This window comes from Carcharodon carcharias, chromosome 6, assembly GCF_017639515.1.
Source record: "Carcharodon carcharias isolate sCarCar2 chromosome 6, sCarCar2.pri, whole genome shotgun sequence".
In the NCBI taxonomy this organism is placed as follows: domain Eukaryota; kingdom Metazoa; phylum Chordata; class Chondrichthyes; order Lamniformes; family Lamnidae; genus Carcharodon; species Carcharodon carcharias.
In genome coordinates this window covers 100,737,954-100,750,297 of record NC_054472.1, presented here as the reverse complement: position 1 = coordinate 100,750,297, position 12,344 = coordinate 100,737,954, and the positions used below count along the sequence as shown (strand labels likewise).

The 12,344-nt window shown below is 39.9% G+C and overlaps 1 protein-coding gene across 8 annotated transcripts in view; it reads left to right on the top strand.

Moving 5' to 3' along the window:
• Nucleotides 1–6,845, top strand: part of tgs1 (trimethylguanosine synthase 1) — a 77,424-nt gene extending 70,579 nt beyond the window's left edge. For all 8 annotated transcript variants that reach the window (XR_005943318.1, XM_041189936.1, XM_041189934.1 and 5 more), the window contains one exon: nucleotides 6,674–6,845. Coding sequence is in view for 7 of the 8 variants with exons in the window: in XM_041189936.1 (XP_041045870.1) it covers nucleotides 6,674–6,784 (111 nt within the window). In the remaining variant the exon portion in view is untranslated. The remainder of the gene's footprint in view (nucleotides 1–6,673) is intronic.
• The last annotated feature ends 5,499 nt before the right edge of the window (nucleotides 6,846–12,344 follow it).

Here is a 12,344-nt window from a genome sequence, read left to right as displayed (position 1 = left end):
CAAAGTGACATAGATTAAGAGAGTGAGCAAAGATCTGGCAAATGGACTATAATGTGGGCAAGTGATGTTGTCCATTTTGGCAGGAATAATAAAGCATATTATCTAAATGGTGAGAGATTGCAAAGCTCTGATATTCAGGGGGATCTGGGTGTCCTAGCACATTAATCACAAATGGCTAGAATGCAGGTGCAGAAAGTAATTAGGAAAGCTAATAGAATGTTATCGTTTGTTGTGAGGGGAATTGATTACAAAAGTAGGGAGGCTATGCTTCAGTTGTATGGGGCATTTATGAGACCACGTCAGGAATACTGTGTACACTATTGGTCTCCTTATTAAAGGGAAGATGTAAATGTGTTAGAAGCAGTTCAGAGAAGATTTACGAGACTAATACTAGGAATGGGTGGGTTGTCTTATGAGGAAAGGCTGGACAGGCTAGGCTTGTATCCATTGGAGTTAATTGAAACCTTTAAGATTCTGAGGGGTCTTGACAGAGTGGGTCTTGTAGGAGGATCTAGAACTAGGGGTCATGGTTTAAAAATAAGGGGTCGCTCATTTAAGACAGATGAGGAGAATTTTTTCTGAGAGGCGTGAGCCTTTGGAACTCTTCTTCAAAAGGCAGGAGAAGCAGAGTCTTTGAATATTTTTTAAGGCAGAGCTAGATAGATTCTTGATTAACAAGGGTGTGAAAGGTTATCGGGAGTAGGCGGGATGTTACAACCAGATCAGCCATGATCTTATTGAATGACGGAGCAGGCTTGAGGGGCCGAGTGGCCTACTCCTGCTCCTTGTTTGTATGTTCGTAACATCAACCGCACTACCCTCATCAATCATCTCCATTACTTCATTAAAGAATTCAGTCAAGCTGATCAACCACAGTTTGGCTTTAATGAATCATGCTGGTTTTCATTAATTAATCATGTTTTTCTAATTGTCTGTTCATTTTGTCCCAGATTAATGTCTCTAAAGGTTTCCTTCCCACCAATGTCAGGTTGATGAGCCATTTAGTTGCTGGGTTTATCCCTCTTCCCATTTTTGAACAGGGTTGTAATATGTGCACTCCACCAATCCTTTGACACCACTCCCCCAATGTAAAGAGGATTGGAAGATTGTGCCAGAGCCTTTTGAGTGCTGGCAGACACCTAAATATCTCATTATTTATTCTTATCTTAGCCAATTTCTCTACTACCTCCTCCTTTACTCTGATATTGGCAGCACCCTCTTTAGAAGACAGGTGCAAAGCACTCATTTAGTACTTTAGCCATGTCACCTGCCTGCAGAGGGACATGTCCTTTTTAGTCCCTAATCAAGTTCTGCACAAGTTTTTTGGACCAGGTTTGTTCATTTATTTTTTTTTTTACAGAACTTGAATATTGCTGAAAAGAGAGACATGTTACTGAAGCTTTTCGTCTTGTACTCATCAGGACAAATGCAAGAATGCCAAATTTTGAATGACCACAAAAGTTATACTACAGGAGAAAAGGGGTGCTGATTGATTGGCAAGTCCATTCTGACTGAGGCGGAGACTGTAGGCTCTCCATTCTTCTGGATAATTCAAATAAGCTCAGGCCTTTCAAGCCTTGCACCTGTTTTGAACAAAAATCATTGTGGTCGTTTGAAATTCGGCATTCTTGCATTTTTCCTGATGAGTACAAGACATGCCTCTTTTAATTTATTTTTGCTCAGCAAGCGGCGTTAATCATGAATATAAGGTAAGAACAGGGAAGTGAAGTCTAATTGGACAGCTTTTTCAATAAGCTGGCACAGGAATAATGGTCCAAAAGGCCTCTTTTGTCCTGTATCTTTCTATACTAACTGGCCCCCAGATGTTAGTAAGGAGAACTTTGCCATTGTCATTTCCAGTGCCTAGGTCAATTCCGAGTAGTCCATCCGGCTTCATTCCTTTTAGAATTGCAGTAGTTGGATACAACTGATACAGCAGGAATTTTAAGAGTCAACTGTTTTGCTGCGGTTCTGGAGTCACACGTAGACCAGGTAAGGACATTAGTGAACCAAATGGGTTTTTCCAACAATGATTTCATGGTCATCATTAGACTTCTAATTCCAGATTTTTATTGACTTCAAATTCCATCTTTTCCCGTGGTGGGATTCGAACCCAGGTCCCCAGAGGATTACCTTGGGCCTCTGGGCCTACCTTAATGCTACCGCCTCCCCATATCACATCACATCTTTTCTCATAAGCCTTTTTCTGTTTCTTTTTAATCTCTAAAATTAGTCACTCAGACAATTGTAGCTTTGGATGCTCTTCTTCCTCGTGAATGAAAATGACCTCTTCATTGAAAGCCTCCATTGCTGATTGTTAGCTTAGCATCTATGAAGCTCTCTGTTACATTAATAATGATTCCACTGGATGATTCTTTCTAGTGAAGTATGTAGTGTTTATAGATCATGTCTGTGTTTTGTTACTGTTTGTTTTCGTGCAAAACGGAAAGAGGAAGTCTTATGTGAGTAAATATAGAAATTTAACCCCTTCGTATAATTCTCTGTGGGGACATACTGGTTATGAAAAACAAGATATTTACTGTTCACATTTGTTCTTGTTTGTCTACCAAACTGCTGAAGATGGTTAATTTATTTGTTTCCCTGATTGTTTTCCTCTATTTTTACCTTTTTCCCTCAGAGGATAGGCAGTAAATCTAGTAAGTTATTTTATAAGGCAAGGTACAAAATGAACGATACATTTTTGCAGTTGAACTCAGCTTTTCATATTGCTTTTTTAAAATCATTTACCACAATTTGCCTGTGAATACAGAACTGAGAAACATAAAACACTTGCATTTCTTTTATTTGGTGGATTTACAGCTAAGAAACTGCTACAGTTTTAAACATTAGTGCTGGCATTGGTTTAGGAATAATTAGCATGATGAATTAAAAAAACATAGTTGAGGTGTTCATTTATTAACTAAATTATGTACGGTAGGATTGGTCTCTGGAGCCAACTTGAATAGTACTCTTTTTACACGGTACGGTGTAAAACCACAGCTGCAGCATTGTATGGTTAGTTGGTATACGGTTGTGTTGTTGCTGCAAGTTGTCCCCACGTCCTTGCATCCACGGCCACCCAAAGACTCATATAACCACCTACATCCACAGACACCCCTATCCCACCCCCATGCACCCCTCACATGGATACCTCATGTTTCTGGCATACAGCTCAGACAGGAATTTCTCACATGTGTCTCTCCACCTCCTGCACCCTCCCCACCAAAAACACCTCACATTTGTTCCTCCTCTCATGCCACCTCCCCCTCTGCCGTGCACACTGCCACATGACCCTGACCCCACTCCGTCTACTTAACAAAAACCATGCTACCAAAACTTGACAGTATAAAGACTGACAGTGGCAGATAAAAAAAAAACCCTGAAGTGTATTCTTTTGCTTAGTGGTTTCAGCAAGCCTGTGTCACCAATGGCAGTTAACAAAACAGCAAAACAAAGATTGGAAGGGAGCAAGTTTTTCTTGATGCTAAGTACTCTGGTTCCATGGTGCTAAACAGCTTCTTTGTGAAACATTCCAGCTGGTCTATACTTTTCTTCCTTCATTCTCAGGAATGCTCTCTGTCCCAACTGTTCCCATTTAGCTATTGCTGACAAGCTGTTGGAGCATTTCTCTCTCTCTTGTCTGATCACTTCAATATCTAATCTAACTACCCCACTCAACTCTTTTCTTCTCCGCTGATGCTGCCGACCTGCTGAGTTTTTCCAGGTAATCCTGTTTTTGTTTTGGATTTCCAGCATCCGCAGTTTTTTGTTTTTATCTCACTCCTGTGGTGTTGTTTACTCAGGAAAATAATCTTCCTATAAGTATCTCCCATATTCTCTCTTTCACACACATTCATCTTTTGCTGTCTCTTATCCTTTTACTCACTTTCTTTGTAAGTTTGGATGCTCTCCTAACTGCTTCCACTATGCCTGGACATATCCCCCTCATGTGCTTTTGCTGTTTTACTAAAATTGGTATCTCTTTCTTTTTGTGAAGTCCTGTGCGCAAAGAAATGTGAGTGTGAATAAAATGCTTGGTGGAGGTGGAGATTTAAAATGAGTAGGGAGATGCCATTTATCTAGTGGTTAATTCCTAGGCTAGCAGAGATTGAGACCTCATACCAGGAAAGAGCAAGACGTCCCAGGGATTGATATGGGAGAGAATGTGAAGGCCATTTTGCCAAACCCCTTCAACGATCTCCCCTCTGCCCTGACAACATAATGCTTAAAAAAGCTGCAACATACTGAAGTGGATTCCTCATGGAGGATCTTTCAATGTAATCAGAAAGATCAGATTTTCCTCTCAAGCACTGGACAACCATCAATCACCTCTGAACCGGGCATGGTAGATACTGCCATCTTCTCCATGGAAAATTAAAGCATCCTAATGGGACTGCTGATCTCCAAATCAGACCACATTGAACACTACCCAGAGGGGAAATTCATCGTTTCATAACAGGCTACATGGTTTCATGCTTTTTCACTGGAAGCTTAGGCCTTGATATCTGACTTGGATATTGATATTTGATATTTTTTCCCCTCCTACTATACAGAAGTAGTATAAGTAATAGTACCAGGGGTACCAGTAGGTTTATGTTAATATAGTGGGTCAGGATTTATAATAAAGACTAGGAATGGTTGCATCGTATGGGGGAAACCCAAACCCAATGCAAGGGGCTGCAGCATGTGACATGAAGGTAGAAAGGCAAGTTTTCAGTGCAGCAGAGTTTGAGATTCGTAGTCAGATCAAAGAGCTGATAAGAAGGATCTTTATTGATGCTTATCTCTTTATGGTGGGATCAAAACTATGTTGCTAGTGTCTAATTTGGGAGCACAGCAGGGTGTTGGTGTAGTGGGCCCAGTGACTGGCAGGACTTGCTAATCCACAGTGATTCTGTTGCTTAGTTTTAATTTTTAGAGGCAGCAGTGATCAGCTAATTTGATCCTGAAGAGTTTTTAAAGTGAAGAGAACAGAAATTGGAGCACTCTGGGGTAGCAGAGAATGGGCTCAGAGGGTAAAATAAGCAGAATGGAGGATTGACAGGACGGTGGGGTTGAGATAAGACAGTGTTTTTTATCTGATTAGTCTTGATCAGCAGTCATGTTCCAAGTCATTAAATATAACCATCTATCAGACAAGAAAAAATGATACTTTTGTTATCGAAAATTATTTTCAAAGTTTATCTCAATTCTGCTTGGTACTTCGAGTTTTTGAGATATGGCTATTCCCTACTGCTGCTGGAGGTACCAACATTTTGTATAATATGCAGCCAGTGTTGCCTAAAATTGTAGATCATTTAGGCTGATGATTTAAAATATTAAGTCTGGCAGAGAGATTTCATTTTCATGCAACAGTGGATTGCAGTTTTGTGTTTTAAAGCATCTTATTTGATCACTGTAGGCTTAGAGTGTCAAACTGGAAAAAGCTGTTTTCCTGAACTGCATTCTTCATGCTTTATAATCCATACAGTTCTATCACATGGCTTCCTTGCTCTTTTCTTCCCTGGCACAGAGGAAGACATAGTTTAGCATTTAGTGGGTTTTTTTTAGATGATGGGTTATAGCAAGTAAGATCAGCCTATTGCAAAAATAAAATTTTATTTTTTTATTAGACATTGCACTTCATTTCCTTACCTTTCTTTTGTTCCTTTACTTGACCCATTACTATTCCCTTTTGGCTCTGCCCCAGCAACTTCTTTGTCATTTGATGTCTGCCGTCTTCCACCCCATCATATACTTGTGTTCTTTTTTTCACCGTTCCTCATTTGCCCTACTTAAACTCTATTACATTTCTAACTTTTCCCACTTCTGATGAAAGGTCATTGATCTAAAAAGTTGACTCTTTCTCTCTGTACAGACACTGCCAAAACTGCTGAGCATTTCCACCATTTTCTGTTTTTATTTGATATTTCCAGCATCTATAGTATTTTTTATATCAGTGATTCCGTCAGTTGGTAATAGATTGAACACTTGGAAATAAAACTCGAGCTATGTAGTCTCCTGAGAAAATTTGACTACATTTTCTAATTTTCTGTGACTAATTTTATTTTAGTTTCTTTGTCAGCTGTGGCTCAGTTGATAGCATGCTGACCTCTGAGCCACAAGGTTCCAGGTTTAAGTCCCGTTCCAGAGCTTGAACACAAAAATTAAGGCTGATACTCCAGTGCAGAGGGTCACTGGGAGAGTACTGTGTTGTCGGGGGTGCCATAATTTGGATGCGATGTTAAGCTGTCTGCCTTCTAGGGTGGATGTAAAAGATCCCATGGTACTATTTTGATGAAGAACAGGTGGTCTGGCCAATATTTATCCCTCAATCAATACAACAAAATCAGACTATCTGTTCCTTATCATATAGCTTTTTGTGGGAGTTTGTTGTGAGCAACTTGACTGTTGCATTTCCTGCACTACAACAATTACACCGCTTCGCAAGAACGTAATTGCCTGTAAAGCGCTTTGAGATGTCCAATGTTTGTGAAAAGTGCTAATTAAATGGAAGGCTTTTTTTCTTTTTTCTTAGCTTCCCTTTCTTTGGGGTAAGAACCAGCTGCACCAGAGGGAAAACTAACTTTGAAAATAAACCCTAAAATAAGTTTATAATGTGACTTGAGTGCTGGAACTCATTTTATGCTGCATTTATCCTCTGCTTACATGATTTCTTATTTACTTGTTGCAGGTGGCTTCCTTAGCTGGAGCAGGAGGACGAGTAGAAATTGAACAGAATTTTCTCAATAATAAACTGAAGACAATCACTGCTTATTTTGGTGACTTAATACGAAATGAGTAGAGCAATTTAAAGATCAACATTGTATGATTAATCTTTGATCATAATAAAACCTTTTGCTTAAGTGGTATATACTGTTCATTCCAGTGAGAAAGAGAACAACTTACATTTACATGGTACTTTTAACATAGTAAAACATCCCAAGGTGCTTCACAGACAAAATTATTGGAAAAAAAATTGACACTGAAGCACGTATGGAGATATTAGGACAGGTGACCAAAAGCTTAGGAGAGAGGGTTAGGGAGGGAATTCTACAGCTCTGGGTCTAGGCAACTAAAGGCAGAACCACCAATGGTGAAGCAAAGAAAATCAAGGATGCACAAGTGACACAAATTGAAGCAGCACAATATCTCAGATTTTAAGGCATGAACATAAGCCAGAGAAACAATTATGCTATATGGTAACCTTCTTATTCTTTGAAAGTTGAAACTTTGATGTCAAAGTTTATTATTTTTATTTGACAGAAGATGCATGCTTTCAATTATAGGCAATTCTTATCAGCCTGCATTGTAAATTTTAACTGTCTTTAAAGATTATGGGCCAGGTTTTTGTGGAGGAAGCGGGAAGGTCAAGTTGGAAATCTTCCCGAGTAGAGAGACCTGTCTCCTTTAAAAAGGCCCCTGCCTGCCATATTTTCATTCTGGGATAGCGGGTGCGGAATGGAGGCAGGCCTAGGACCTCTGAAGGCAGGCGTGACGTAGCAATGGAGACGGGCAGATGACAAGGCCAGCAGGCTGGAATGCCCACGTCCATTTACGGAGACGTCGGCCCAGAACTGATGATGTCAGGTCCTCAAACCCTCACTTCCTCACCTCACCCTCACATAACTCCCATGCCCCCATACTTCCCAGGCTCCATGCCCCCCTTATTCTCCCATGCCCCTTACGTGTATCCTTCATAACCATTTTCCCAGTATCCACTATGTAAGGAATCATTGGCAAGTCTAACAAGTCTTTGGAATAATCCTGAAACTGACACAATAAAAAACGTGCTTTGAAAATCTTCTTTGAAAATAACTTCTCACCATACAACCTCAAAAGTATCAATCAACTACAGCCATTTGTCATATCAGTGTCAGAAGCTTTTATCCACTCAGACCTCAAATCTTGTATATAAACACGCATGCAGTGGGAAAAAAATTCTTCAAAGAAATAAGTTATTAGAAGGTAGTAGAGATGTCAATCAAACAAAATTTTCACGCTTCTGTAGCTATATAAATATTGCTTGCTGAGATCCAAGTGCATTAGCCATTCCTGAAGCTCAACCAGGCATTTATAATAAGGCAACCTGGCAACTGTATCTACAAAAGCAGGGCCCCTTTTGTGCCCTAAACAATCTTTACTGCTTACAAATTTGAACAATTCTATGGAATATAAATTCTAGATGTGATGGTGAACCAATACAAAACCTTAGAGTGAAGTTGAGAACTATTCTCAATTTTAGGCTAGGCTGCAAACTATAGAATTGTATAGAATAGTGCAGAAACAGGCTAACAAAGCAAAAATACTATGGATGCTAGAAATCTGAAATACATACAGAAAATACTGGAAATGCACAGGAGGTCTATCAGCATCTGTGGAAAGAGAAACAGAGTTAGTGTTTCAAGTTTATTACCTTTCATCAGAAGTTCTGATGAAAAATCATTGAGCTAAAACAGAAACAGATAATTTGGCTGTGCTGAAGTTTATACTCCACATACAACTTTCATTTCATCTACCTTATCTCAGCCTTTTAGCGTATCTTTCTATTCCTTTCTCCTCTCTTGTGCATTCATGTGGTCTTTTGAAAGCATCCAAACTATTTGCCTCAACCATTTCCCATGGTAGCACATTTAACATTCTAACCACTCTCTGGGTAAAGAAATTCTCTTTATTTCCCTATTGGATTTATTCTAACTGTCTTGTATTTATGGCCCCTGATTTTGGATTCTCCTATTTGGAAACACTCTGTCGATATCTACCCTGTTCAACCCATTCATAATTTTAAAAACCTCCATAAGTATCTCATAAGTTCACTAAATCTTATCTCTAATGAAAAAGGCTCCATCTTTCAAACTTTCCAGATAGCTGTAATTTCTCAGTTTTGCTACCATCATTATTAACCTATTTTGCAGTTTTCTCAACATAGCTTCATCCTATTTATACTAAGGGTGGGATTTTCTGGTCCTGCCACAAGTCTCGCCTGTGACGGGGCTGGAAAATCCAGGCCTAAGACTAGAATTGTGCACTATACTCTGCACATAGACACTCCTGAGAGTATCTGACCGGAGTCCTCTACAAGTTTCATTGTAGCAAGGATATTGAGGCAATAGAGAAGATACAGGTTCAGGAGAACGCTACCTGGTATGAAGAATTGCAAATAAGCAGAAAGACTTGAAACTTGGATCTGCTTTCATTAGGAGTGAGAAGATGGTTGGGTGATTTAATAGAGATGCTTAAAATTATGAGGGTTAGGAAAGTTGATAGAATCAAGGCTACTTCCAATGATTGAGCATTCTGGAACAAATGTATATGAGATTGAAGATAAGAGTTTTAGGGCCTCAGGAAAATGTTACACAGAGGGCTGTGAGGGCTCTGAAATGCACTATTGAATTTAGCGATTGAAGCAGACAATATATTGAAAATGATAAAGGGATATGGGAACAGGGCAGGCATAGGATTCTGCTGTTAGGGAGAAATACCACTAATGTAGACTGGTTGGAACAAACAGCCAGCTTTTTTTTCTAGAACAGCCTTTACAACTACGTACACATCCACTCCTATAGCTGCAGTGTGATGATCAGCTTTTAAAGGCTAAATTCCCTATCTATCTCTGCAAGTTCTTGAACCCACACCAAACATAGACCAGAAATTTACCTTCTTATTAAATAGGCATTGATCCTAAGACTCAAGTTGGTGCTGGTCCTAATGCATCTGCCCCTTGCCTTTCCACCAAATCCATCCATGAACATGAAAGTTAAGGCTAGAAGGACCAAACCTCATGTTTCAGCTAGATATTGTAAGAAAGTGAAGCAATTATTATCAATGCTTCAAATGCAAGTCTTTCAAGTAAGACCTTCCCAACTATGGCCCAAAGTTCTGAGTTGAGCAAACAATAACTCCCACAAGCTCCATCATGTTTAGCTTTCTTAACAAAGCATATAAAAATGAACACAATCGCACTGTGGCAGCAGATATTTTTTCCCATCAACCTGTATCAGATTTGAGCTAAACAACAACCAGATGATGGATCCATACCTGAAACTGCAACTTCCATGTACTTTCCACAGATCCTGTGTGACTTGCTGAGCTCCCAGCATTTTTAACTTCTGTCAAACCGTAACATTCAGTTTGTCCCCAGATTCTGGTATCATTGATGATTTTTTTCAGTTGGAGAACAGTGAACAGATCTTGGCAGCAGTCCACCTTACCCATGAACAAGGCAATACTTTGACCAGAGTGGTTGTCAAGCAACTGTTTGCACCAGCACATTCAAAACAACTTAGTTTTCATGCCATAATTGATCTTCCTTTTGAAACATTGAACAAAACCTTGGAATCTGGACAAAATAAACACACTCTAAACTGCATCACATTGGAATGAACCATGACTCAAACTTGGGACATTTGCATTAACTCGTGGCAGTGCAAGCCAAGATTTTCAACCTCAATCTGATCTGTATCTGCCGTTTTACACTTACCACAAAGTCAAAGTTACTCCCCTATATTCCATTTCACTTGCTTCTTGAAGTATAAGTGCTTTTAAACCATAGAATCACACAACCATAGAATGGTTACAACGTAGGAGGAGGCCATTCAGCCCATCATGTCTGAGCTGAACCTTTGTGAATATTCTGTGAATTAAACCCGCTGAGGTTGCCAAGGTTTTTCTTCTTTGTGTAATTTACAAATTGTGTCAGCCTTGTAAGGGAAATATATTTCACTAGTCCTCAGACACTGGTCAGGCAGGAAAGCACTGTAAAATCCTCAAGGTCCCTGAAGGTGTCCTGCATGATTCATGTGTTACAGATTCATCTACACTTATCCTCAACATGATAAAGAATGGGAAATAGTTTGCAAAAGCATCAAATATTGTCAATCTTAATAAAGTGTCGAAAAACTTAACTGCTAGGAGGAGAATTCCAAATTAGGGACAGACTTATGTTGTGAAAATCAACTACCTCGGAATTCAGGAGCTACAGTTCCTAGCAGACATTGGGGCTTCTATGTATGCACAGGTTGAGAACTGGCCACTAATGCTCAGTTCGAGTCTTTTTCCATTTTTGTGTTTCCTGCATTTGGGCCAGCTGGGAGATGGCTGTACATGCGCAGGTCATTGATTTCATTCATGCGCCGACTGGGAGAATGGCCACACATGCGCAATTTGTTTCTTTTGCATTCTTCAGGCAGGGAACCAGCCCTGCATAGAAGGAAAAGAAGTGAAACAGTGCAAAACTAGAAGTCAGGTGACCTGAACAGGAGCACCATTCGAAAGAAGGTGTTCCAGAGAGCAGACACAGTGGGGGCAGGGGAGAAGGGCCTAAACAAAGAAGATGGTCCCAAACAAAGAAAATCCCAAACCAGGTAGTGGGGCAGAAACAGGGTCCAGAGGGAGGTCCTGGGTAAGGGACAAGAACAAAGATCAGCAACAGATCCTGTTAAGTAAGGTTGAGAGCAAGGAACAGAGTAATAGGCTCCGAATTAAAGAAAGAGCTGTGGGGAGCAGACTTGAAGCAAAGTGGGCTCGAGAGAAGCCCTGAAGATCCAAGGAGGCAGCCAAAGGCTGGTGACTCCTTACTTCAGGCCGTTTGGAGCAGTGGTGTTCTGTTTGGCTTTAGCAAAGATCTGACATTGTGGCTGGATAGTGAAGCTTGAGCATACACGGAGATCCAGGGGAGAGAAATGTCAGAAGGCAGGATTGAAACCTTGGAGGTGCTTCCTTGTTGAAGCCGAGTAGAAGCAATGTTCAAAGAGAATTCTAAGGCGAGTTCTTTGAATGTGGAGATTGGAAACCCTCATGAGAAGGGTAGAGTTTCACGGAGGTCAGTTGGCTCACAGTGTAACAAGCGACTGGGTGAGGTATTGAGAAATCCATAGAATATACTTTGGTCACATGTCATTTACTTTGGAGTGGGCTGGATCTGACCACAGTTTGCCAGTTTGTTCACATGTACTGCATACTTATCCTGAATATTAGAGTATAAGATAGATATGGTAAATTGTTTTATCTTTCCAAATTTCTATGTGTCTGTAAAGGTATAACTGGGATGTAGGAATCATGAATATCTGAATCATTTTTTTTCCATTGGTATTGAGATCTTCCCAACCTTTTTGTCTGGTGTAATATAGTTCATTTTTCTTGTTTAATTAATGTTTTATTCTGTATTCAAAGTTCATCAGCAAACTCCTGTGAATTTGTTCAATAACTTATTGCCACGGTTTCTAAAAAAATTTAGGATCTATCAAGCCAGGTTTCACACTGGGATCTGACTTGTCGAGTATTAACATCAGCTGGGATCATAACACTTAACAAAAGCTATAGGTTCAAGAGTACCCTCAACCTTTTTTTAAAATGCTTTCATGGGA